Here is a 27606-nt window from a genome sequence, read left to right as displayed (position 1 = left end):
CTGAGGAGCCAATCACTGCCAGGATCCTGACCCACTGTGAGAGCCCAGCAAGGGGCTTCGACCCAGGTCTCCCTGTCCTACAGCCAAGAATTAGGTCACTCTCCGGATGAGTGACACCCTCGACCTAAACTCCTGGGCTTTCCATTCTTGCAGCTTCAAGTGGGGTGGGGGAAGGAAGGAGTAGAGTTGGGGGAAAGGAGGGAACCCCTGTAAGTCCTCTTATCAGGCTGAGAGTGACCACTCCGTACCTCGACGGCACAGCAGGAGTCCCAAACAAATCCAGCTGGCTCGAATCCAGGCACTCAGTGGCCCCCGGAAGGCAAATGGGGGGAAATCCCAATTGGCCAGAGGCCAAAGGAGTCTCTCTCTGAAGAGCCAGAGGAGAACCCCGGACAATATACACCCTCCCCCCACCCCTCCCAGCAGCCCTCCAGAGGTGATTCCTTTCCTCATTAGGAAATTCTCCGCTCCCCTTTTTCCGACTCCTTTTCCGAGCGTTTACGTTTTACATCTGGAAAGGAGGAGGAGGAGGAGAAAGAAGGGGAGGAGGGTTGGAAGAGCCCCAGCCCGCCCAGTCTGACCCAGGCCAGACTACCGGCCTCCGGCTGGGGCTGGGGCTGGGGCTGGAGAGGTGGGAGGGGGTGGGGGGGAGAAGGGGGCTGGAGAGGTGCAGGACCTTTTCGAGGTCCGGGGGCGCCCGCGATCGGCGTTCCGGGGACCCAGGAATGCCCCCCCGCCAGCCCTCTCGGCGGGCGGGGGGAGGGCCCAGCCGGGAGTTTGGCAAACTCCTCCCCGCGTTGAGTCATTCGCCTCTGGGAGGTTTAGGAAGCGGCTCCGGGTCGGTGGCCCCAGGACAGGGAAGAGCGGGCGCTATGGGGAGCAGGGCGCCGCGCTTCGCTCTCCACGCCGGGCCGCTGCGCTGGGGGCGCCGGCGCCGACCCCCGCTGCTGCCTCTGCTGCTGCTGCTGCTGCTGCCGCCCCCATCCAGGGTCGGGGGCTTCAACTTGGAGGCCGAGGCCCCTGCCGTGCTCTCCGGGCCCCCGGGCTCCTTCTTCGGCTTCTCGGTGGAGTTTTATCGGCCGGGCACAGACGGGTGAGTGGCGAGGGTTGGCGGCGGGATGGGTGTGTGCGTGTGCGTGTGCGTGCTGGGAGAGCGCCTGGAGAAGACTTGAGGAAGGGGGGCGCGCGGCTGGGGTCCGGAGGGGACCAGGGCGGAGTCTGGGAGGACGAGAGCAGGCGTTCGCAGGGGGTGGGGGTGGCCCGGCGCGGCGGGGGCCTGCAGCTTCAGCCCATCCGTGGTAGACCTGTGGGGAGAGGACACGAAGCTAAAAGCTGCAGAAGTCTGGGCAGGAGTCTCGGGGCCAAGCGAAGGGAGAGGGCGGCATGCACGCCGAGCTGAGGGTCTCCAGCGGGGCGCGGGGGGAGGCCCCAGGACGCGATCGGAGGCGGGTTGGGGGCGCGGAGGAGGTGTGGGGACTGGGAAGGGCTTTGGTGAGGGAGGGTTCCACTGGAGAACCTCAGGGGCCAGCGGGCCCATTGTGCGGGGAGGAAACGGATCGCGGCTGGAGGGGCTGTGTGTAGCTGAGAGAGGAGACAGACTGAGGGGCTAGGAAGGTTACGAGGGGGCCAGCCTCATCCTCCCCTCCCCCCTCCAGCCCGGACCGGGGACGGGGTGGGGGAAGACCTGGGTAAGAGGCAGAGGACGGCCCCCTCCTCTTTCTCCTCAGCCTCCTGCTCCGCCTTCCACCTCCAATACATTCGAACTAGCGTGTGGGGGGGGGGGTGCAAAACTTTGGGGAGAGCGCCCCAGGACTCTGGCACTGGGGGCGCGGGGGCTGAGGTGGGGGGGCGGGCTCAGGCGAGGGCGGGTACACGGATGTGTCGGGAGGGGTGTGTGTGCGCGGGGGCGAGAAGGGGGGTGGTGGGCGGTTTCCCTCTTCCTCTAACTCTTGGGAGGAAGAGAAAAGCTGATTTCCTGTAGCTTGTCGGCTGCCGCTGAGCTGAGACCCAGATCGTCACTTCTGGGGCAGGGGTGGGAAACTCGGGGGGATATACAACCTCCCTGACCCCACGAATGTCAGAATCAAGGTCTCCCAGGGCCCTGAAAGACGCAAAGGAAGGTTCTGGGTGACCTAAACTCTTGCCTGCAAAGTGGGGTGCCCACAAACCTGGAGGAGATCGGAATTAGAATGGAAGCCACACTAGAGCCGGGGTTTGGTTTAAAGGTGGGAGTGGGTGGGCAGAGAAGGTAACTTGCCTCTGCTCTGGGTGGGGGCCAAGGGCATATGGAGGATTCCTGACCCTTTCACCTTTGACTGTAGTAGTCTTTCTCCTTCACCTCTGTGCTTCCCTTTCCATCCCACCCCACCACCACCGACACTCCGCTCCACCATCTCTAGGTCTGATGGCACTTCTGTCAGATAGGAACCGGGTTTTACACCTGATACACTCACCTGATCGCTGGTGTGCGGGGAGGGGAGTTCATTTGTCTAATTTCCTCGCAGAGGAGAGGGGAAAGGTCTCTCCTTTGTCTGGGGGACCTAGAGAAAAGAAAAGAAAGAAAGAAAGATGGTTAGGCCCCAGCTGTTGGGTCTTGTGCTTTTCAAGGTCCCCACCCTACCCCCCACCCCACCCCCTGGCTTCTTGCCCAAACCCCATTTCATCACCCTGGTCTGGAGCCTCTGCCAGGCCTGGCCTCCCCCAGGCCTCCTTAAACTTCTTACCGCAACTCTGATGGAGTAGAGCAGAGTGTGGGGGGGGGGGGGGTCTCCTCCTACTTCTAGAAGTTGTCTTTTAACCTTCTCCCTTGCTCCTCCCACACACACACTCCACCCCACACAACACTGTCATTTCCCAATTAAAATACCCCAAAACATCTGGACTTTCACACACTCCTGGTTCCCTAGGCGTCCGGCCCCTGGCTTGGTCCCCTAAAGCCCACTTCTAATACAGGACCCAGTTATGCCTTTTCCCTCCCCTCTACTCATCTCCCTTCCCTCCCAAGGGAACCCAGGTGTCCTGCTCAAATTCCTCCCTCTCTGCTTTTCTCAGTGCAGAAAAGCTGGAGGAGTGTCACTCCCAACATTCTTCTTCCTCCCAGCCCAGCTGTGCCTTTCATTCTTCCCCTAGTGTGAGATAACACAACCTGAGAGGGAGGGTCTCTGGGTACCCATCTCTGCTTCCTCACCTCTCGTGGAGAATGCAGGGCAAGCACCACAGAGGTTCCATGGCAGGATGGAGTGAATCCTGAAGCCAGATAACTCAGGGTATGAGCCCTCACCACTTACCAGCAATTCTAGCTACTCAGGAGGCTGAGACCTGAGCATCTTCAGCCTGGGCAGGAAAGTCTGTGAGTCTCTCATTTCCTGTTAACCACCAGAAAGAAAGCCAGAAGTGTTAACTGAGGCTCAAAGTGGTAGAGCACTACATTTCAGTGAAAAAAGCTCAGGGACAGTACCCACACCCTGAGTTCAAGCCCCATGACTAGCAGAAAAGAAAGAAAGAATGAAAGAAAGAAAGAAAGAAAGAAAATGAGGTACTGGGACCTGGAGACAGTTACTGAGACTCTTGGAGCCTGGCCTTTCCGTGAACACCTAACTTACTCTAAAGACTGAATGAGATGATACTAATAGACGTAGATAAGCTTCTGTAACCCAGAAGCTGGTTGGTACTAGAGAGACATGAATTTTACCAAGTTGGCTGTGTACTAGTTCTAGTTTTCTCCTCCCCAGCCACCCCCTCATTCTTTGAGCCATTCCCCATAATGGGCTTGTGATCATGGTCCCTCACATTCCTTTAGCACTTTCTTGTGGATTTCTCCATAGTTACAAAACCCCTGGTGTTGAACCAAGCAAGCGTGGAAATTGAGAGTAGAAGTTAGTTGAGGGACCATTTGTGTGCAACCCATTACTTCATAGGGAGAGAATCTAAGGCTTGAAGAGGGGAAATGACTTGGTCCAGAACACTTGAAAGCTTGGAAGGTGGGCCCGTCTCCTCTCATAGACTCCCTAAGTGCTCAACAGCTGGAGGAAGGTGGCTCTCCCTTCCATGACAACCAGGCATAAACCCTTGTTTGTGCTTTTGGAGTCCAGAAGCCGGTACTACTGTGGGGCCTGCAGGTCTGGGCCCTGGTCCACTTGCTGCTATCCACCCCCGACCTTGTGGGGCCAAAGAAGTCAAACAGTAACTGAGTATTGAACGGGGTACATGGTTAATCAAAAGCCTGGGTGAGGGGAGAGGGGAGGATAAATTGGCCATGAGTAGACCAGTAGACTGGTCTAAAATCCAGGAAACCTGGCTTCTGGCTTTTTTATCTAGGGGAAGATTCTGGCTGACCATAGACATGTTTTTAAATAACTTCTCACAGACTTAGTTTTCCGACCTGCCAAATGAAGACATAGGACTAGTTTAGGGACGTCTGGAGGAATGTGGGGCTAAGCTGCCTTGTGGTCCAGACTGCCTGTGTCCTGTGCCTCTGAGGTATCTGCATCTGTTATACTAATCTGGGGTTTGAACTCAGAACCTGGGTGCTGACCCTGAGCTTTTTTACTCACAACTAGTGCCCTATCACTTGAGCTACAACTCCATTTTTGGCTTTTTGGTGGTTAATTGGAGATTGAGTCTCCCAAAGTTTCCTGCCTGGGCTAGCTTCAAACTGTGGTCCTCAGATCTCAGCCTTGTAAATAGCTAGGATTTCCAGGGGTGAGCCACCAGCATCCAGCTTCCGCATCATCTCTTAGCTAGAGTAGTAGTCTGTGCTGGCAGGGACTAATCTAGAATCTCAGAGTTCTGAGACATCAATATAATAAATTATGGTAATTATTTCTTCCTTGGGTTCTATTTCAGAAGAGTGTGTCTGCCAAACCACATTTAGGATGGAGTAATTAATTACCTTCCCATTTTTTTTTAAGAACCAAAACCTTCCACAGTTGCCAGTCCCGAGCTTCTGACCAGCATGAGATAACCAGGTTCCCCACTGGAGTTGATATCATTCCAACCCAAAGCATTAAATGCCCTGGAAGGTTTAATTAGCCCAAGCTGCCTTATCAGGTAAATACTTTAGGCTTTCTAAAATACTGAAAACAGCCCAAGGACCCCTCCTTTGTCATCTTGAACCTTTGGGAGGACTCAGGCTGAAAGAGGCGTCTTGCTGTATGAGTTGCTTGCTGTATGAGTTGCATTGGCTGGGGCTGCAGGCATTGGCAGCGGTGGGGGGTTGTGTGTCCAGATCTGTGCCCTGTGCCTACATGGGGTTATCGTAAATCTCCTGGAAGCAAAAATAGATATGCCCCATATGTCGCTGTCCCCTGTGTCTGTGGGCTTCACACGTCTTGGAAGGCCTGTCTGTCACCTCCTAATTCTGCTAAGCAGCACACTTCCTCTCCAGACTATCTCCAGGGTTCCAGGCTCCGCTTCTCGAAAGGGCTGGGGTTATTGAGAAAGGACAGGTGGGGACAGGGTCTCGTCATCTCTATGCTCCAGGGGCCTTAGAGAAAGAGAATGGGACTATGTCCTAATGACCTAGGGCTAGAGCCAGAAGGCTGGTTCTCCTGTTGTGTGTGGAGGTAGAGAGCCCTTTCTGCTTTTTTTGGGAGCCTAAAGGCAGCTTCGGAACACACCCCTCCCTCCTCTCCCTTCCCTGGGGCTACGCAACCACCCTCTCAACCAACCACACCCCAGGGATTCTAGCTTCTCGGGTCACAGGTCGTTTGGAGTGGCTGGCTCTTATCTCCTACTGGCTCCCACCCCCGACTGACTGAGTGAAAGGGGTGGAGCCCAGCGGGTGGGGGACAAATGGAGAAGTGAGAGGTTGGAAACCCTCAGGAAGCCACAGGCTGTAAACATTTCCTGTCCCCAGGGTAACAGAAGCTGGTCCCTCCCCTCTCCACCCACCCCCTCCCTTTACTCTGGAACTCTTTCTCCGTCCTCTGATTACTTAGGACCCAGCCTCCTCACCTCTCAGCCTTCTCCATCCTTACCTTTTGGCCCCCACACACCACTTTAGTGCCCTTGGGCCTGTCCTCTGCTGTTCCTAGCCCCTGCTCTATTCTCCTGAATTCCAGGCCTCCCCATTCATTATACTGAGCCTGGTCCTCTGTATGGGGGGGGGGGGGGCGGTCCTTGGACTTGGGTGCTGTTCCTAAATTATTTTTCTCAAGGCTAGCCTTCTGCTACTCTGAGCCACAGCTCCAACTTCTGGCTTTTTAGTGGTTAATTGGAGATTTATCTCACAGGCAGGGACTTTCCTGCCCGGGCTGGCTTTGAACCCTGATCCTCAAATCTCAGCCTCCTGAGTTGCTAGAATTATAGGCATGAGCCCCCAACCAGCACTAGGCCTTATACCTGGTCCTCCTGGAAGACACTTTTCATTGCTGTGCCACCTACCAACATCTCCCTCTGGGCCAGAAAAGGCGTGGTGGAGTGGGCCCTGGGAGGGTTGAAGGCTAAAAGGGGACAGAAATTAACAGAGGTGGAAAAACCTGAGTTCTGAGACTGAGAGAGAACCCATAAGCCTGAAGCCTGAACCAAGAGAGTAAGCAGTCCTGAGGGCTGACAGGGACAGATTAGGAAGCAATGCCAGAGCAGACACAAGGGAACGGAGGCCAAGGCTGGCAGGGACGCTAGTCCAATGGCTGGGGCAAATTGCCCAGGCTGCCAGATGGAATCATCACAGGAGATCCTGGAGGAAAAAATAAAAAACAAAAAAAAAGCTTGAAGGCTGTGTAGAGTGTGTAGAGGCTAAGTTGAAGGCAGGAAGGCTGTCCAGGGCCTTCACTGTGACCACCTCTGGGGAGAACTGATCCATTTGTTCAGGATGAGGACCCAGAAGAGCAGGATTTGAATTCAGTCCTCTAGAACTGATATTGAAGGGGTTCAAAGCCTTGAAGCAGAAACAAGGAGATGAGGTTCACTTGGGAACCCAGAGGTAGGGCAGGCCCAGGGAAACAGTCTGTGTGCATTGTCTTGCAGCTCCTTTCTGCACTACAGATGATTTCCAAGACTCAAATTTTCCTTCTACACACCCGGAGACTGAGCAGCAGACCGCTGGATGCCTGGGTCCCATCCCAGGGAAAAGGGTTTTGGCTTGGGAGGTGCGGGTACGGGGTAGGTGCAAAGACCGGGAAGCTACAGAGGGACAGTGTATCTAAATTATCCAATCTGAGGCCACACATTGCATTTGAGTGTGAGTGTGTGTATGTGTATGTGTGTTCTTTTATTTCTGGTGATGGGGAATCCATCCAGGGCCTTGCACATGCTGACACTCTACCACTGAGCGACACCCCAAGCTGGGCCATGTGTCTAACCTAACCAGGTATCTACGAGATGGAGAAACTGCGCTCCAGCACTCCAGGAATTGGCTCTACTTCCATCTCTCTGTTCACTGGAGTTGGAGAGAAGAGTGTGGCGGGAGGAGAAGGGTTGGGTTAGTGACAGCAGCACATGCCTGACTGCAGCCTGTGCCTCTGGCATCTGCGGCATCTTTTGAGATATAAATACAACCCATGGTGCATTTACCCCCCCCACACACACACAATGTGTGCGTGTGCACACACACACACACACACACACAGCCAGTCCTGGCCCAGGTCTGGATCCTGACCAAGAACTAGGAAGGCCCTTTTCCATACCAGCACCCCCTACCCCTAGTAAACTAACCTCTCTTCTTTCTTTACAGAGTAAGTGTGCTGGTGGGGGCCCCCAAGTCTAATACCAGCCAGCCAGGAGTGCTGCAGGGGGGTGCTGTCTACGCCTGTCCCTGGAGCACCAGGCCTGCACAGTGCACCCCCATCGAATTTGACAGCAAAGGTAGGCTGGGGTGGGGGGTAGAGTGAGGGAGGCCCAGAGGGTGGGTATGACAGTAGTCTGGGGGGTAGGAGTGGCCACAGGTGTGGCTGGCCCGGCCCTCTAACCACACACATACACACATGCACAGGCACATGTATGTGTTCAGACACACATGCACAAGCGCCACGTTCTCTCCCAGCGGCAGTTCTCACAGTAGAAGATTCCTCATGGCACTCACTCTTAAGTTCCAGCCCAGCCCAAAGAGGGCGGGCGTGATTCAGAAACATGTGGCTCTCATTTCCACTGAATCACCCACAACGCAGGAAGGCCAGGGCTGTAACACAGACGAAAAAAGCAGGGAGAGCCTCTGAGAAGAATCTGTTGCTTTAACAAGGCACTGACTAAGTGACTGCACCCGAGGCCGTGTGTGTCCTGTATTTCAGGACTGTAAGATGATTCGCTTACTGCCTTCAGGGAACACAGTTTCCCAGACGAAGAATGACAGCTCACGCTCTGAGCACTTGCTGTGAGCTCTGTTGTGAGCTCCTCACAGACATCAGTGCCTTTAATCCTTCCGACAGCTGGAGGAGATATTATTATTCCCCCTCTTATAAATGAGGAAGCAAAGATTTAGTCACTTGTTGAATGATGAGCGAGGAGATGGAACGGGGCAGTCTGTCTCCAGAGATAAGACTGGGGTGAGAGAGTGAGAAGAGGAAGGCATCAAAAGAGGGAAGCTATGGGGATGAGAACCATCAAAACAGCCCATATAGTTCATAGCTATAATCCTAGCTACTCAGGAGGCTGAGACCTGAGGATTACGGTTCAAAGCCAGCCCTGTGCAGGAAAGTCTGTGAAGCTCTTCTCCAATTAACCACCCCAAAACTGAAAGTGGAGCTGTGGCTCAAAGGGAGAGAGCACTGGCCTTGAGAAAACTCAGGGACAGCGCCCAGACCCTAAGTTGAAACCCCACCAACAGACCAAAGAGAGACAGAGAAAGAGACAGAGAAACAGAACAGAAGAAACCAGGTGGAATTATTTTAATAAGTAGGAAGAAGGGTAAAGGAAAGTGAGTTGATTGGTATACATTGTATCCCTTGTGTAATATATGAATGGAAAAAAAGTCCTGAAACTTAAAAAAAAAAAAAAAGAAAGAAAGAAAAAGAAAAAGGAAGGAAGGGGAAAGTGAAAATGGGGAAAGACTCAGGCATGGCTCAAGTGGTAGTGCACCTGCTTAGCAAGCACAAAGCTTGGTACTACCTAAAAAGGGAGGGAGAGAGGGCAAAGGAAGAAGGAAGGAAGGAAGGGGAGAAACTTGGAGTCACAGGCCCAGGCAGACAGATAATGGCCTCTTGGGAAGCATACTGGAAGCATTGTTGTCCCCTTGGGCAAGTCAGGGAGCCGGGGAGACAATGTGTGTGTGAGAGAGAGAGAGAGAGCATCTAGCCACCAAAGCAGACTGAGGATCCCCTCCTTGATCACAAGGGCTCAGGACTCAGAAGTGATGGACACCCCGGGCTGCCTAGACTGACATCTTCACCCTCTCTTCTCACCTCCCCAAGGCTCCCGGATCCTGGAGTCCTCGCTGTCCAGCACGGAGGGAGAGGAGCCTTTGGAGTATAAGTCCCTGCAGTGGTTCGGAGCGACGGTTCGGGCTCATGGCTCCTCCATCCTGGTGAGGGACATAGAAGGATGTAGTGGTTCAGGGGCTAGGAGATGGCGGCAGGTCTGACGGGGCTCTGGTGGGAGGAAATCTGAAGCCCCTTCTCCTGGGCCTCCCAGGCCTGTGCTCCACTGTACAGCTGGCGCACAGAGAAAGAGCCACTGAGAGACCCCGTGGGCACCTGCTACCTCTCCACAGACAACTTCACCCGAGTCCTCGAGTACTCGCCTTGCCGCTCAGGTAGGGCCCACGGTGGGAGGGAGAGTCCCATGCGCTCAGGGCTGGCTCTCCTCCCCCCTGCCTCCCCTCATGCTCACCCTCCTCTCCCACACAGATTTCAGCTGGGCAGCAGGGCAGGGTTACTGCCAAGGAGGCTTTAGTGCTGAGTTCACCAAGGTGAGAGGGTGAGAGAGGAAGAGGGCAGGGAGCCTAGACACGTGGGGTCCAGGATGGAATATGGATGACACTCACCTTCTTCCCCCCTGCAGACTGGCCGTGTGGTCCTGGGTGGACCAGGCAGCTACTTCTGGCAAGGTAAGTCCTTCCTCCATCCTTCTGGGAGCCACCCTCCCACCCCCCCCACACACCCAGTCTGAAATCATCAGTCCTTTCTATTTCTGCCATTTTTCCCGTGCCCCCCCCCCCGCCCTGTGCCCAGTTCTCCACCTTTCTTCGGCCTCCCTTCCTTGAATGGTGCTTCTTCTAGACACCTCCCCAGCCAGCCCCCGAAGCCCTCTACCCATCCCCTCTGCCTCCCCCTCCCCAGGCCAGATCCTGTCTGCCACTCAGGAACAGATTGCTGAGTCCTATTACCCTGAGTACCTCATCAACCTGGTTCAGGGCCAGCTGCAGACCCGCCAGGCCAGCTCCGTGTACGACGACAGCTACCTGGGTGAGGAGGAAATGGGGAATAGGGAGGAGCAGCGAGAGAATTCAGGGGTCCCCACTCACACCAGCGCTTGCTTCTCCCACAGGGACACCCCCAGCCCTGTTGCCAGTCTGTTTTGTTTGTTCGTTTGTTTTTGGTCAGCTGTGGGACTTGAACTCTGGGCCTGGGCGTTGTCCTGGAGCTCTTCTCAAGGCTACCACCCCATCCCTTGAGCCATAGCACCACTTCTGGCTTTCTGGTGGTTAATTAGAACTAAGAGTCTTATGGACTTTTTAGTGCTCAGATTGGCTTTGAACCTTGATCCTCAGATCTCAGCCTCCTGAGTAGCTAGGATTACAGGCGTGAGCCACAGCACCCAGTTGCCACACTGTTCTCTGGTTTGCAGTTTTGTTTTGTTGGGTTGGGTTGTACCAGTACTGGGGCTTGAACTCAGAGCCTGTGCTAGCTATCCTTGAGCTTTTTCGCTCAAAGCTCACTCTGCCACTTCAGCCAGAGCTCCACGTCTGAGTTTTTGTGGTTGATTGGAGAGGAGAGTTTCACAGACTTGCCTGGCTGGTCTGACTTTGAACCCCGATCCTCAGATCTCAACTTTTTGAGTAGCCAGGATTACAGGCGTGAACCACCAGCACCTGGCACCGTTGCCATACTTGTCCTGTGCAGGATGCCAATGAAGGGATGCATTAGGGTTAGGGGGAGCAAGGCAAGACGGTCTCTGAGGCCGGAATGCCCATATCCACTCACTCTGTCTCCCCAGGATATGCTGTGGCCGTGGGTGAATTCAGTGGCGATGACACAGAAGGTAAGTGTATCTGCAGTTGTACTGGGGGGAGGGGGTGGGGGGAAGGGTTGAGCTCCAGGACCTGGGGACCACAGGCAGCACTCAGACACCCTTCTGCTGCCTTGCTCCCCTCAGCCTGATCTCATGACTGCCTCTCCCTCTGCAGATTTTGTTGCTGGCGTACCCAAAGGGAACCTCACCTATGGATATGTAAGATGCAGCCCGACCACCCCCCACACCTTCCCCCCACCTCCTCCCCTTCTCCTGGGCTATACACAAAGGCCATTTGTGGCCGACTCCGAATTTAGATGAGAAGCCAGGCACCCATGGCTCATGCCTATAATCCTAGGTACTTAGCTAATCACTAGAAAACCAGACGTGGCTCAGTGGTTCAAGTGGTAGAGCAATAGCCTTGAGCTGCAAAGCTCAGGGACAGCACCCAGGCCCAGAGCTCAAATCCCATGACTGACAAAAAAAAAATATTTTTTTTTAGATGAGATATGGGTTATGGAGTCAAACCTAGGTTCAAGCTATGGTGCTCACAAGTGGATGTGTTACTGTTATTTCTTCCTAGCCTGTTTCCTGCTTGCCCTCTCTAAGCCATATTTTTCTCTATAATGGAATAATAATAGTTCTGACCTCACCAGAGAGACTGGAAAGGGTGAAATAACATAGTGTATCTGAAAGTACTTGGTGAATTGTTCGTCTGAGTACAACGGGCAGCTGTTATTATTAGGCCATGAAAAGGGCCTGTATAGATAAGCCTGTCATGCATGGCCCTTCAATTAACAACATTTATTAAGGCAAAGGAAAAGATGAGATGTAGACATTCTCCCTTCATCCCAGGAAGTAGGAGTAACCAAGCATGTGAAATAACATGTTGTACTCCAGCATCATGTGTCTATCCCTGAGTCTGAGGGAGAGAGAGATGTTGTGATTCACATTTGCACCTGAGAAAACCGGCCCATTTGTTTAAGATCAGCCAGTAACCTGGCTTTCTGGTCTGAGACCTGAGGCTCATGGTTTGAAGCTTGCCCAGGCAAGAAAGTCAGTGAAGCTCTTATCTTCCAGTGAAGCTCTATCTCAAGTGGTAGAGCACCAGCCTTGAGCAAAATAATTTATGGACAGTGCCCAGGCCCTGAGTTCAAACTCCAGGACTGGCACCAAAAAGAAAAAGGAATTACCCAGTAAGATTTAAAGCCAGGGGCTGGGTGCAGTAGCTCACACCTGTAATCCTAGCTACTCAGGAGGCTGAGATCTGAGGATTGTGGTTCAAAGCCAGCCCAGTCACTAAAGTCTATGAGTATCTCCAGTTAACCACTAAAAAGCCAGAAGTGGCACTATGGCTCCAGGGGTAGGTAGTAGCCTTGAGCTGAGGAGTTCAGGGGCAGTGGCACCCAAGCCCAGAGTTCAAGCTCCACAACCGACAAAAAAAGAAAAAAGAAAAAAAAAAACAGAACTGGCTTACTTCAAAGTGAGCATTCTGTGTGCATGATGACAAGTTTTGAAAAGTGACCAAATGGATGGCAGCAATGTTTGGGGCAGGAGAGGAATAAAGTGGGGGTCAGGGAAGGCTCTCAGTGAGCGATGAAATGAGAGGCTGTCCTGAAGAGCAGCATGAGAGGCCCAGAGGGGGGGGGGGGGAATCTCTCAGGCAGATTGGGATTGAGAAGATGCACAGCAATAGAAGGGCAGCGTCTGGGTGGTGGCTCCAGGGGCCCTTAGAAGCGTCAAGGCCAGAGGGAACGGTCCCAGGTCCACTTGGGCCAGAGCCTGGAAGCCCGGCTGGTGTGGGGAGGACTTAGAGCAGAGTCAGTTACAACAGCAACTGTGGGAAAGGAGTACAAGAACCTTAGAGGTCTGCATGGACAGGTGGCTAAGGGAGCATGGAGAGAAGACAGGAGTGCTTGTGGCCTGGAGGGGACTGGAGGATGAGGGAGGGGACTGGAGGATGAGGGAGGGGACTTAGGTTTTGAGTTTAAAACCCCTGTGTGTGGCTGGGCACTGGCGGTTCACTCTGGTAATACTGAGATCTGAGGACTCAGGTTTGCAGCCAGCCTTGAGATGCTTTTTTTTTTCTTTGCCAGTCCTGGAGCTTGAACTTAAGATCTGGGCACTGTGTCTGAGCTTCTTTTGTTCAAGGCTAGCACTCTACCACTTGAGACACAGCACCACTTCCAGCTTTTTCTGTTTATGTGGTACTGACAAATCCAACCCAAGGCTTCCTGCGTGCTAGGCAAGCACTCTACCACTAAGCCACATTCCGCCTCCAGTCTTGAGATTCTTGTCTCCAATTAAGCAGAAAAAAGCCAGAAGTAGGTAGGGATGTGACTCCTTAAGTGGTAGAATGCCAGCCTTGAGCAAAAAAAAAAGCCAAGTGAGAGACTCTGTACTGGTGTGTGTGTGTGTGTGTGTGTGTGTGTGTGTGCGCACACACACACACACACACACGCTAATATATATGTCTCTTTTTCAGTGTGCATTCAGTATATATATATATATATATATATATATATATATATATATATATATACCATCTGTCAGTGGTAGATAATTGATTTGGGGAGAAATGGGGAGGCTGGCATCCTGCGGGGTGTGGAGCGATGGGAACAGGAGGACAAAACTCAGGAGGGAGTGGGGCACACATAGTCTGTGTCTCTGAGGAATACCTACCTTCAGGTATATATATATATACGCATATACATATATTGACCTCAGGGCCTGGGCACTATCCTTGGGCTTTCTCAAGGCTAGAGTTCTACCACTTGAGCCATAGCGTGACTTTCAGCTTTTTCTGTGTATGTGGCTCCAGAGAATCGAACCCAGAGCTCATGCATGCTAGGCGAATACATCACTAAGCCATGCTCCCAGGCCTCAGCCATAATTTTTTTTAATATATTTTTTATTGTAATTAATAGAAGGGTTACCTGATATTTGCCAGATAAATGGTGCCTTAATTCCCACACATTGATACCCTTTCACATGTCATGGTCCCCATTTCCCTTCCCCCTCCCCCACCCCTCATCTTGTTTTCCCCCGTTCCCTATCCAATTTCAGATAACCAAATACAAATATATCCGATATATCAGATAACAAAGTGAGATAATGTAACAATATGAGATAACCAAGGGACAGTAGAAGTGATGAGAGATAACATAGTACCTTAAGAACAACAATCATTAATTATATGGCTTATGTTTACATCATATTTTGTTGTTGTTGTTGTTTTTTGCCAATCCTGGGCTTGAGCTCAGGGCCTGAGCACTGTCCTTGGATTTTTCTCAAGGCTAGAACTCTACCACTTGAGCTTCAGCACCACTTCTGGCTTTTTCTAAGTATGTGGTACCAAGGAATCGAACCCAGGTCTTTGTGCATGCTAGGCAAGCATTCTACCACTAGGCCAAACTCCCGGCCCTACATCATATTTGATTTATTTATTTATTTATTTATTTTTTGCCAGTCCTGGGCTTGAGCTCAGGGCCTGAGCACTGTCCTTGGACTTTCTCAAGGCTAGAGCTCTACCACTTGAGCCTCAGCACCACTTCCGGCTTTTTTCTATGTATGTGGTACTGAGGAATCGAACCCGGGTCTTCATGCATGCTAGGCAAGCACTTTAACCACTAGGCCAAACTCCCGGCCCCCCTACATCATATTTTAAATGACAAGTTTAACAAACAATTGTTCAAGGAGGAAATCTCTAATTACATTCTCTGGGACTTAGTCTTTAGAACTTAATCAAAATTAGGCTACAGCCATAATTTTTGAGTGACTACTACTTATGAAGCTCCATTTATGTTCTAAAGGACAAAACAAAGCTTTTGCCACAACTGATCTTACATTCTGGTGAACGTAGAGATGGGACAGACAGACATGGTGAAATCTGTCAGTGGTAGATAATTGATTTGGGGAGAAATGGGGAGGCTGGCATCCTGCGGGGTGTGGAGCGATGGGAACAGGAGGACAAAACTCAGGAGGGAGTGGGGCACACATAGTCTGTGTCTCTGAGGAATACCTACCTTCAGGTATTGTGAGAGGTGAGGACCAACGGGCCCCTCTCCTTATCCCCAGGTCACTATCCTTAATGGCTCAGACATCCGATCACTCTACAACTTCTCAGGGGAACAGGTGAGGAGGACCTTTCCCCCACACACACCCTTGCTTGGCTCTCTGCCCACCGAGTCCCAGCCCTGACGCAATGATGGCACGCTTCCCAGACTCCTCACAGCCTCTGGACTGCCTTACAACCCCTCTTGATCCTAATTATTGACCCTGCCTTGTTCTGAGCCAGTACCGGTCCCTCTCCCCCTCCCCGCAGATGGCCTCCTACTTCGGCTACGCCGTGGCTGCCACTGACATCAACGGAGATGGGTGAGTAGCAGGAACAGGAGCCACCATGATGGCCTTTCCAGAAGCAAGAGAGAGGATGGAGCATGGGACAAGATGGCAGCCGTGTTTCTCCAGAGCCCTTTTCTCTGGATTCTCACTGGTGCTTGCATTCCCCTTGCTCAAGGACAAGGAAGGACATTGCTGAGAGCTAAATCAGAGCCCTAGGGTCTTCTGCCTCAGGTGGGAGAGGCCAAGGGGAGCCAGGGTGCCTGGGATTTCCAGTGTTAGGTCTGGTGTGGAGAGGGAAAAGACAGAGTATCAGAATGCCTGGGTCTGCCCTCCCCCTCCCCCCAGACTGGACGACCTGCTGGTGGGGGCACCCCTGCTCATGGAACGGACAGCTGATGGGCGGCACCAGGAGGTAGGCAGGGTCTACATCTACCTGCAGCACCCAGCTGGCATCGAGCCTATGCCCACCCTCACCCTCACTGGTCACCATGAGTTTGGACGATTTGGCAGCTCCCTGACCCCTCTGGGGGACCTGGACCAGGACGGTTATAATGGTAAGTACCATGTGCTCAAGAAGCTGAAGATGATCAGGTGGGGGGGGGCAGGCGTGGCAAATTAGGAGAAATTTGGTAGTAAGTTCTACCAGTTAAGATACCAGGCTGCCCTGCCATTCGTGGCTTGCTGACCGATGTGTGTTGTATGTCTTGCAGATGTGGCCATCGGGGCTCCCTTTGGTGGGGAGACCCAGCAAGGAGTGGTGTTCATATTTTCTGGGGGCCCAAGAGTGCTTGGTTCAAAGCCTTCCCAAGTTCTTCAGCCCCTGTGGGCAGCTGGCCACACCCCAGACTTCTTTGGCTTTGCCCTTCGAGGAGGCCGAGACTTGGATGGCAATGGATATCCTGGTGAGTTGGGCCCTAGGCCCCCTTCCCTTTGGAATTCCCTGGTCTCACACTGTAAAGAATGTAAACCAATAAGCCTAGAAAACCCAACTAGAACCAGCAATTTTAAATTACTATTCTTTTCCTTTGTGGAAACCAGTTTTATAGTACTGGTTTAAACTTTTTTTTTCAATCCGGATTTTAATTCAGAGCCTCCCAACCACTCATTCTATCTAGGCAGACACTCTAAACCACTTGAGCCACACCATCATTACCATCATATAAATATATATATACACACGTATATATCATATATATACCCTCATATATATATATATATATACACCATCATATATATGCCAATTTATATATATACATTCACCGTCATATATGTATACAGAGAGAGAGGTATATGTATATACACATGCATGCCAGTCCTGGGGCTTAAATTCTGGGCCTGGGCACTGTCCCTGAAGTTTTGTTTTCCCAGGGCTAGCCCTCTATCGCTTGAGCCATAGCTCTACTTTCAGATGTTTACAGATTAGTTGAAGATTAGGATCGCATAGACTTTTCTTGCCCAGGCTAACTTTGATCCTCAGTCCTCAGAAATCAGCCTCCTGAGTAGCTAGGATTTACAAACATGAGCCACTGGTATCTAGCTACTTTTAAGAGTCTCTTATTCAAAAGTAAAATTGTCTATGCTGCTGTCAGAAAGGACGACATTGCCCCATTTATAAGGAAATGGAAAGACTTAGAAAACATATTAAGTGAAGTAAGCCAGACTCAAAGGATGCTCGATGGTTTTCCTCATTTGTCATAATCAGTAGAAACCTTGGGCTCTCCTAGCAGAGATTTACAGTAGAACAAAATCTAGATACATAAGGCCGTATCATATGACGCTAAATGTAAGGACCTCCAGGTTATAGAAACAAAAGCCATATAATGAGTGATTGTTGTCCTTAATGTACTATGTTATCTCTCATCTCTTTTCTCTTTTGCTATCCCTTGGTTATCTCATATTGTTACAATATTTCACCTTGTTATCTGATATATTTTATATATGCTTAATTGGTTATTTGAAATTGGATAGGGAAGGGGGGAAATCAAGATGGGGGGATGGGGGGAGGGGAGGGAAATGGGGACCATGACATGAGAAAGGGTATCAATGTTTGTGAAGTTATGCACCCTCTATCTGGTGAATATAATGTAACCCTTCTATTAATTACAATAAAAAATAAATGGGAAAAAAAAAGTAGGGAGTTTGGCCTAGTGGTTAAAGTGCTTGCCTAGCATGCATGGAGACCTGGGTTCGATTCCTCAGAACCACATACATAGAAAAAAGCCGGAAGTGGTGCTGAGGCTCAAGTGGTAGAGCTCTAGCCTTGAGAAAGTCCAAGGACAGTGCTCAGGCCCTGAGCTCAAGCCTAGGACTGGCAAAAAAAATAAAAAAATAAAAAAAGTAAAATTGTGTGGCCGGGCGCTGGTGGCTCATGCCTGTAATCTTAGCTGCTCAGGAGCCTGAGATCTGAGGATCAAAAGTCAGCCAGAACACAAAGTCCATGAGAATCTTATCTCTAATTAGCCATCAGAAAACTGGAAGTAGCGCTGTGGTTCAAGTGGTAGAGTGCTAGCCTTGAGCTGAAGTTTGCTCCCAGGCCCAGAGTTCGAACTCCACAATTGGTCAGGAAAAAAGAAAAGTAAAATTGTATACATATGCACCTGTACAGATGTGTCTGTTTGGGGTTAATTTTCACAGTATTTTATAAGAATTAAAAGTTTAAGCACTTAGAAAAAGAGAGAGAAATAGAATTCCCTGTCGTTGCCACCTCCCCACACTTTCACCTTTACTAAGCTCTTGGATGCAATTCTAGGATGTTGCCACCAGATGGCACAGTCCCTTCATTTCAGCCTCCTTGGGGTTGGGAAGGGTGCATCCTGATTTGGGCGTGCTGTAAAGGGCTGTTTTCTTCTGCAGATCTGATTGTGGGGTCTTTCGGAGTGGACAAGGCTGTAGTGTACAGGTATGAACTCAAAGCGGGTACTGAGACAGCCTGGGGGAAATGGGAGTTTCTCTGTACAAATTGGGAAAATAAACGTAGAAGAAACTGGCATTCAGGGCTGCAATATTAGACTTCTGTGCACAGTTTCTCATAGTCCTAACTGTATTTATCCCACATCCATGCTTGGCAGGGGTCGCCCCATCGTGTCTGCCAGTGCCTCCCTCACCATTTTCCCTGCCATGTTCAATCCAGAAGAGCGCAGCTGCAGCTTGGAGGGGAATCCTGTATCCTGGTGAGCTGGGCCAGGAGGCTTGTAGAGATCAGAGCCTGGGCACAGGCAGGGAACCGTGTCTGCTTTAGAGAGGGATGGATGCGAGATCTTCGTTGGGGGTTTATCTGGGAGGAAGGTAAACCATCAGACGGATGCTGGTCCAACTGCATTTGTTGGTCTTTCTCCAGCATCAATCTCAGCTTCTGCCTCAATGCTTCTGGAAAACATGTCCCCAACTCCATTGGTAAGAAAAACAACCTGGGTCTCTCAGGCCCTGGGGTAGAATGGAGAGGTTGGGGATGTGGGTACCTTCCCTCCCCTTGAATAGAGTAGGAAAGTGAGGCCAATTATCAGGCCTTCTGTCTCCCTGATTGCAGGTTTCACCGTGGAGCTCCAACTGGACTGGCAGAAGCAGAAGGGAGGGATACGGCGGGCACTGTTCATGGCCTCCAGACAGGCAACTTTGACCCAGACCTTGCTCATCCAGAATGGGGCTCGAGAGGAATGCAGAGAGATGAAGATCTACCTCAGGGTATGGCCCTAAGGACAGGGATGGACAGGGCAGTTGACCCCCACAGAACTAAGGGGAGGCTCCTTGGGTGTGTGAGGCTGAAGAAAGGGGGCTCTTCTGTCACCAGAGCTGGGAGTCAGGCTGCCAGGACTTCTGAAGCAATGAGGATGTGGAGAATTAGGCCCTGCACAAAGGGAAACATAAAGCTGAGCAGCAGGGCCACCGAGTCCCCCCAAAGTCCCCTGACCTTATAAAGTATCTTCCCTGGCCCCCTAGAATGAGTCAGAATTTCGAGACAAGCTCTCCCCGATTCACATCGCCCTCAACTTCTCCTTGGACCCTCAAGCTCCCCTGGATAGCCATGGCCTCCAACCAATTCTGCATTACCAGAGTAAGAATCGGATAGAAGACAAGGTGAGGATGGGGTGGGAAGAGGAGCCCTGGGAGGACTGAGGCCTGGGCACCGGGGGGCTGAGCTGTGGAAGAGAAGGAAGGGCCTGCACCCCAAGCATGGTAGAAACTCCCCTCTCATGACTGCCCCGCTCTCCAGGCTCAGATCTTGCTGGACTGTGGAGAAGATAATATTTGTGTGCCTGACCTGCAGCTACAAGTATATGGGTAAGTGGTGCTGACCTTGAGCTGGAAGCTTCAGGATACACCTGGCACCCAGAAATGTAGTCAGGACATAGGATTTAGGACCTTGGGAAGTCTCTGAAGTTCTCTGACTTCTGTTTCTTTCTGCATTAGAAGTGAGGTCATTTCTTTTCTTTGGGCTGGTCCTGAGGCTTGAACTCAGGGCCTAGGTGGTGTTATTTAGCTGCATCACTCAAGGCTGACATTGAGTAAGCTTCCTTTCACCCCCTCCCCCCAGGGCTAGTCCTCTACCACTTGAAGCACAGCTCTACTTCCTCAGATCTCTTACAGGCCTGAGCCAGTGCCTGTCTGATAGCATTTCTTTTCATTTTTGCCAGATCTGGCGCTTAAACTCAGGGCCTGAGCATTGTCCCTGAGCCTCTTTGTGCTTAAGGCTAGCGTTCTGCCATTTGAGCCACCGTGCCACTCCTGGCTTTTTCTGAGTCGTTTATTGGAGATATGAGTCTCATGGGCTTGCCTGACCAGGCTGGCTTTGAACTGTGATCTCAGATCTCAGCCTCCTGAGTAGCTAGGATTACAGGCGTGAGCCACCAGTACCTGGCAGAATATCTTTCTCTGCCTTTATGGAAGGACCAAATAAAACAGGGTGCATAAAGCATATGGGCTAGTACCCAGATTGAGAGATTGAGTTGGGACTCAGTGCTCTCTCTTCTGTACTGTTAATATTCCCCACTGTCCTTATTTGACCATTAATTCCCCCGTGTCTTTATCCTGTGTGTCCCTTGCAGGGAGCAGAAACTTGTGTACCTGGGTGACAAGAACGCAGTGAACCTGACTTTCCACGCCCAGAACATGGGTGAGGGTGGCGCCTATGAGGCTGAGCTTCGGGTCACCGCCCCTCCAGAGGCTGAGTACTCAGGACTCATCAGACACCCCGGGGTGAGAGAGAAGGGACTCTCTCCAAAATGGGGTTGAGGGGTTATCTCTCCAGAGGAGGCACCCAAGCCTAACCTATGTCCACACCCCCCCCCCCCAGAACTTCTCCAGCCTCAGCTGTGACTACTTCGCTGTGAACCAAAGCCGTCTGTTGGTGTGTGACCTGGGCAACCCCATGAAGGCTGGAGCCAGTGTAAGTCTGGGGTAGAAGGGGAGGGGGAGCTAGAGGGAGAGAGGACCTCGGGACAGAGTCCCATCAGTCCAGATGCAGCATAGGAGGGGAGGGAGGGCTGGAATTGGAGCAAGGCATGAGCTCCATCTAACAGCTCCTTTCTGACCTGTAGCTGTGGGGTGGCCTTCGGTTCACTGTGCCTCATCTCCAGGACACCAAGGAAACCATTCAGTTTGACTTTCAGATCCTCAGGTAGAGAGTGGGTAGGGCTGGGCTGTGGGCAGAAGGGAGGGCAGGGCAGGTGGGTGGGGCCAGTGGCTGAGCCTGGTACCAGGTATGGAATTCTCCTGTGCCAAGCTCTGAGTACCACCTCAGTCTTCCTCCCTCCCACAGCAAGAATCTCAACAACTCACAAAGCAATATGGTCTCCTTCCTGCTGTCTGTGGAGGCTCAAGCCCAGGTCTCTCTTAACGGGTCAGTGCCCGGGTAGAATGGGGTCTTTCTGGGAGGGGGGGGGAGGGTCCCTTCTGCCCTCTCAACCACTCTCCTCCTTAGTGTCTCCAAACCTGAGGCAGTGCTCTTCCCAGTCAGCAACTGGCATCCTCAAGACCAGCCCCAGAAGGAGGAGGACGTGGGCCCCGCCGTCCACCATGTCTATGAGGTAAGGCTGCCTGAGAGGTGGAAGCAGAGGGATGGAGAAACTGGGGGCAGAAGAAGCAGAGGGATAGAGAAGCAGAGGGGAGGAGAAGCAGAGGGGAGGGGCTGAAATGAATGACAGAAAGAGAAGGAGGAGCTAGTGGGATCAGAGGGAGGATGGTGAAGGAGAGGAAGGATGGGTGAGAGATGTGAAGAAAAAGTCCAGGAGAGACAGCCAGGTGAGGGACAGGCCAGCTGAGTGGCTTGGAAAGAGGGGAAGCCGTGTCACCAGGGAGGTAGTGGCCAGGGTCTCAGTAGAACAGCACTCCACGTTCTTCTCCTCAGCTCATCAACCTGGGCCCCAGCTCTATCAGCCAGGGTGTTCTGGAGCTCAGCTGTCCCCGAGCTCTGGAAGGCCAGCAGCTCCTCTATGTTACGAGGGTGACAGGACTCAGCAACTGCACCGCCAGCCACCTCATCAACCCACAAGGCCTGGAGGTGAGGGCTCTGATAAGCTCAGAGGACCATACTGAGGGACTGGGAGAAGTGGGTAAGAGGGGAAGGGTCAGAAGACACAGATGTTTCAGAGGCCTAGAAGGGAAAAGCAACTTTGTCCGTTTCTTTCTGCCTGAAGCAACCTTCCCTATTTCCTGGATCTGAGCCACCTCCTCCAGGAAGCCTTTTCCAGACCTATACTTCCAGCCCCAGTGCCTTTGTTATGATGTTATTCAAAAGCAGCCTTTAGTACAGTGAATGTTGAGACACCATTGAGATGTGGAAGAAAAAAAAAAAAAAAGAAAAATCTCACACCAGATCATTCTAGTAGAGGCTGATTGACAACCAAACATAAAAAGGAAAATTACAAGTATGGAAAAGTTATGAAAACACAGAGCTGAGGAGACCTTCATTTGTGTCATCGGGGAAATTCTCGGGAAGAGAATTGCAGCCTGGAGCTGGAAGCATGGCTCAAGTGGTTACAGACCTGCCTGTAGGTATATAGCCCTGAGATAAAATCTCAGTACTGGCAGGCAAGGTGTGTGTGTGGGAGCCGGGGGAAATGTAGACAGCTTGGTTCTGCTGTTTCATACTTAAAATCCTAAAGGCCAAGATTTGAAGCCAATGAGACTTTAATCTCCAATTAACCAGCAAAAGACCAGAAGTGAGATGAAGCTTAAGCAGTAGAAGAACAGCTTTGAGTAGAAAAACGCAGCCAGCATTTCAGGTCCTGAGTTCATACCCAAGAATTGGCACCAGGACTGGGTGACTATGTCTCTGTCTATAACCTTAGCTACTCAGGAGGCTGAGATCTGACAATGGCTCACATCTTCATATAAACCTGAGTTTCGCCTGTTTTCAGACTTCAGAGCTGAGCTCTCCTTAGTGTCTTCCATGTAGGAAGTGGTCAGTGGGGCAGGCCGATACAGAGGGAGATAAATAGTTGGGTGCTTGTGGCTCACCCCTGTGATCCTAACGGCACATCTTGGCTGTGATCTGAGAATTGTGGTTCAAAGCCAGCCATTTTCACAGGCAGGAAAATCTGAGACTCATAGCCAGTTAACTACCAACAAGCTGGAAATGAAACTGTAGCACAAGTAGTAGAACACTAGCCTGGAGCAAAAAAAAAACAAAAAAACCCTAAGAGACAGTGCCCTGACTGACCCTGAGTTCAAGCCCCCAATTCCTTTAGGTATACACACACACACCACACACACACACACACACACACACACACGCACACACGCACGCACGCACACAGGTTAACCCAGGGTAAACTGCTGTGGGTACTTTAGATGCTGTAATCACTTGGGACAGGTAGCTAATGGTCTCTTGTCCACTTCCAGCTGGACCCCGAGAGCTCTTCACATCACCTACAAAAACGAGAAGCCCCAGGCCGCAGTCCTGCCTCCCCTGGGGCAAAGGTCCTGGTAAGTCATTCTGAGAATTGGGTCTGGACCTAAGCATTGAGTGCAACGTGGAATCTCATCTACCTGGGAAAAAAAGGACAGAATTCCAAGTTCAGGCCTTTTTTTTTTTTTCCCAGAAATGTCCAGAAGCTGAATGTTTAAGGCTTCGCTGTGAACTGGGGCCACTACACCGGCAAGAGAGTCGAACTCTGCAGCTGCATTTTCGAATCTGGGCCAAGACCATCCTGCAGGTAAGGGAGCCTTGCCTCGGCCCTGACCCTGACCCTGACCCCTGGGCCTGCCCAGACCTACCCTGCCTTTTTTTGACTGCCCTGGGCTACTCTCCTTGAACCAAAGGACAGGGCATTACAGCATCCCTCTCTCCCTGCTGTAGACCAGAATGTCTGTCCTTAGTGCCACCTCGTGGCCTTAGTAGGAGTAACCTCTTCCTCTCCTGGCCCAATCAGAGAATGGAGAGCCAGAAGAGAGACTAAGTAAACAGGTGCAGGAATAGTAAAGAGCTATTTAATCCAGCATACATTATGAGCCAAGTTTGGTTTTAGGTGTTGACCCATAATAATGATTCACAAAGAAATTTTATTTTATTGAATATGTCGTCTGATTATACATTGCTTAGTTGTGTATTATATAAGAAACATTTTAGCTGGATGCTGGTGGCTGACACCTGTAATCCTCACTACTCAGGAGGCTGAGACCTGAGGATCCTGGTTCAAACCAAGAGGAAAGTCCTTGAGACTGTTATTTCCAATTAATCACAACTCCCTACTGCCCCCCCCCAAAAGAAATGGAGCTGTGGGTCAAGTGATAGAGCACTAACCTTGAGTAGAAAAGCTCAAGCACAGAACCTAGGTCTTAAGTTTAAGCTCTGGGCCTGGCACAAACTAAAAAGAAAAGGAACATCAAGAGAGAATGAGTCTGGCCAGGAACATGGCATAGTGCTAGAATGCTCACCTAGTATGCAAAGCCCTGGGTTCAATTCCTTGGTACCACATACACAGAAAAAGCCAGAAGTGGAGCTGTGGCTCAACTTGGCAGAGTGCTAGCCCTGAGCAAATAGTGTTTAAGGACAGTGTCCAGGCTCTGAGTTGAATGCCAGTTGAATGCCAGGACCAGAAAGGGAGGAGAGAGAGAGAGAGAGAGAGAGAGAGAGAGAGAGAGAGAGAGAGAGAGAGAGAGAGAGAGAGAGAGAGAGAGCGCATCTAAAATAAGGAAAGATCACAGCCTGAGCCCCTCAGCATGGGGAGGCCCTTCAGATCCCAAGCAAGGCATCCCTGACCCCTCTTTCCTCCCACAGCGGGAACACCAGCCACTCAGCCTGCAGTGCGAGGCTGTGTATGAAGCCGTGAAAATGCCCTACCGGATCCTGCCTCAGCAGCTGCCTCTAAAAACCCTTCAGGTAAGGCCAGAGGACCAGAGGTCTAGGTTAGGGAAGCCCGACTCCAAGTGCTGAAAGTAGGGCTGGGAATGACCACATCCGGTGGGACTGTGTCATCTGCTGTGTTGGGTAGAGATAAGGAAGAAGCAGCCTGCTCATAGTGCCTCTGCCACAGCCTAGCAGTGGCATATAGTACAGCAGTATCAGGATAGTTAGTTATAGGAAAGCCTGAACCCTGTCTTACAGAGTCAGGGAAGAAGTGATGTGCAGGCTGAGACCTGGGGGCACAAACCAGGCTAACCACTCATGAAAGGAAATAACAGGAAAGCCCAAATGTAAGAGAGAATATCATTGCACTCTCCAGGCACCGATGGCTTTAAGTGACTGGGGCCAAGTGTGGAGGAAAAGTCTGGGTTCTGAGCCATATCACTGTACTTGCTCCCCCAGGTGGCCACGGCCGTGCAGTGGAGCAAGGCCGAGGGCAGCAATGGCGTCCCGCTGTGGATCATCATCCTTGCCATCCTCTTTGGACTTCTGCTCCTGGGTCTGCTCATCTACGTCCTTTATAAGGTCAGCCATATCCTGCTCCACACTTGGCTACCCTCCCAGCAGATTCTGCCCTTGACCCAGCATAATGCCAAATATCCACCTCCAGCTCAGTTTCATGTTCTCACCTCCATCCTGCCTACATGCACCCAGGACCACCCTTCCCATGGACCCTTCCTTCAGTCTAATCTCCTAGCTTACAGCCCTCAGCGCCGGTGGCTCACACCTATCATTCTAGCTACACAAAAGGCTGAGATCTGAGGATCACGGTTCAAAGCCAGCCAGCCGGGGCACTAAAGTCCATGAGACTCTTATCTCTCCAAGTAAGCACTAGAAAACCAGAAGTGGTATGGTGGCTCAAAGTGGTAGAGTGCTAGCAAGAGTCCTCTTGTCCATATTGCAAAACCATTGTAACCCATGCATGGCAAATACATGGCAGTTTCTGCTGTCACTTCCTCTAGAAGTTCATGGCAGCTGTCCCTAGTTGATGGCCACAGTGCCACTTCCAGCTTCCTCAGTGTAGTACTGAGGAATTGAACCCAGTTGAATGCTCCTGGCCCGGGAATCTTTAAGAGGCCACTGCTGGGGAGGTAGACTCCATACTTGAAGATTTGACTCCATGGAACTTTTGTTGCCCTTCCTAGCTTAAGCAAGTGTGTGTGTGTGTGTGTGTGTGTGTGTGTGTGTCTGTGTGTCTGTGTGTGTCTGTGTGTGTCTGTGTCTGTGTGTCTGTGTGCGTCTATGTCTGTGTGTGCACACACACCCACCAGTCCTCATGTTTGTTTAAAACTCACCCTGGGCTTTGTCCTTGAGCTTTTTCATTTTTCAATGAAGGCTGGCCCTCTACCACTTGAGCTACACCTCCACATCCAGCTTTTTGGTGATTAATTGGAGAGAAGTGTCTCACACTCTTTCCTGCCAGGGCTGGCTTTGAACCACAATCCTCAGATAGCCTCCTGAGGATTTCGGGCATGAATCACCAGAGCCCCAGCTCTCTGAGATCATTTTAAAGATACTAAGTTTAAAAATAAAAAAGTCCCTAAATTGCCCTCAATTATCACCCTCCTGTGCTGCACTGGGCATCTTAGTCTGAATTCGGATTAGAAAGATTTAAAGGAACGAAAATCCTCATTTCCTCTTGGAGTCAGAGCCAGGAGGTGTGCCGGTATTTAACTGCTCCCTTCTTTCCCTCTCATCAGCTTGGCTTCTTCAAGCGTTCCCTCCCATACGGCACAGCCATGGAAAAAGCTCAGCTCAAGCCTCCAGCCACCTCTGATGCCTGAGTCCTGATCCCAGACTCCCAGTCCTGAAGAGCCAGCCCCTGCTCTCCACCTGCTAAGAGAGAGGGGCCTGGGCACTTCCTAAAGGTGCTGAGGGCCAGGGAGAACCTCCTCTTCCTGGCCTAGAGACATACTTGAAGGGCCAGAGCCAGGGGGCAGGAGAAAAGCTGGGGCTCACCCTCCCCGCCTGTGCACTGTGAAGGACCCTCGTTTACACACGCCCTCCCATGGATGGGGATACTCAGATCCAGGGACAGAGCCTCAGCTTTTCTGCAGCCTTTACATTTCAGTTTCCTGAAAACAACTTGGAATCATAACTAGGGAATCCACTTGTGGTTCTCTGGGCACCAGCCATGCCACCAGGACTTCCCATCCAGCTCCAGCCTGCAAAGATGGGTCATCACTTCTCACCAGAGATCCAAAGGAAGCCCCCCACCCCACCCCCAGCTAAGAACCTGGGACTTGAGGAGTGAGACCTGACCCGGCAGCTCTGACAGCCCTCACCCTGGAGGACTACCAAGGAACACTACCATGGATGGACCACCTCAGGACAGATTGCAGTCAAAGGTCAAGGGTCAATCCTGGCCCAGACCCAGCTCTGGAGGAGTCAGAACTCAAGTGGAGCTGGATCGTCTGGGGCCTGGAGTTGATCTAAAGCCCAGCCTCAGATGTTGATAACCTAATCTGGGCAGATCCAGGACACTATTTGGGTCTGCTCCAGACCTGGGCCTAGAGGCCCTATTTATCCCTGACTTAGAAATAGTCAGGAATTGCCTAGGACCCAAAAGAGGCCATGATGGCAACAGATCTGGAACCTCAGCCTGGCCAGGCTCAGGCTCCCTCAATCTCTGGAGAAAGGGGAGCCCCAGGCCCGCAGGACTTAGATTCTGTCGACCAGCTGCACTGATGCTGCCCTTCCCCCGCCCCTTGCCCAACCCTCCCCTCCCCTTCCCCTGGGCTCCAGACACCCTGGACTTATTTAAACTCTGTTGCAAGTGCAATAAACCTGACCCAGTGTCCCTACTGACCAGA

The 27606-nt window shown here is 51.5% G+C and overlaps 1 protein-coding gene across 1 annotated transcript; it reads left to right on the top strand.

The window, feature by feature from the left end:
• Window positions 1-725: 725 nt before the first annotated feature.
• Window positions 726-27606, top strand: Itga5 (integrin subunit alpha 5). Its single transcript, XM_090326840.1, has 30 exons — window positions 726-1093; window positions 7676-7806; window positions 9348-9460; window positions 9568-9688; window positions 9783-9844; window positions 9937-9982; window positions 10215-10340; window positions 11092-11136; window positions 11282-11325; window positions 15184-15240; window positions 15431-15483; window positions 15796-16004; window positions 16161-16352; window positions 18304-18349; window positions 18519-18620; window positions 18788-18843; window positions 18977-19131; window positions 19387-19524; window positions 19661-19728; window positions 20493-20643; window positions 20741-20833; window positions 20985-21064; window positions 21206-21286; window positions 21368-21473; window positions 21794-21946; window positions 23290-23373; window positions 23490-23603; window positions 24668-24769; window positions 25196-25318; window positions 26494-27606. The coding sequence occupies exons 1-30, from the start codon at window positions 726-728 to the stop codon at window positions 26575-26577; spliced, it is 3303 nt and encodes a 1100-aa protein (XP_090182966.1). The 3' UTR covers window positions 26578-27606.

Source organism: Megascapheus bottae, chromosome 2 (assembly GCF_031878675.1).
Source record: "Megascapheus bottae isolate mThoBot1 chromosome 2, mThoBot2.hap1, whole genome shotgun sequence".
Taxonomy (NCBI): Eukaryota; Metazoa; Chordata; class Mammalia; order Rodentia; family Geomyidae; genus Megascapheus; species Megascapheus bottae.
This window is presented reverse-complemented; position numbering and strand designations above follow the sequence as displayed.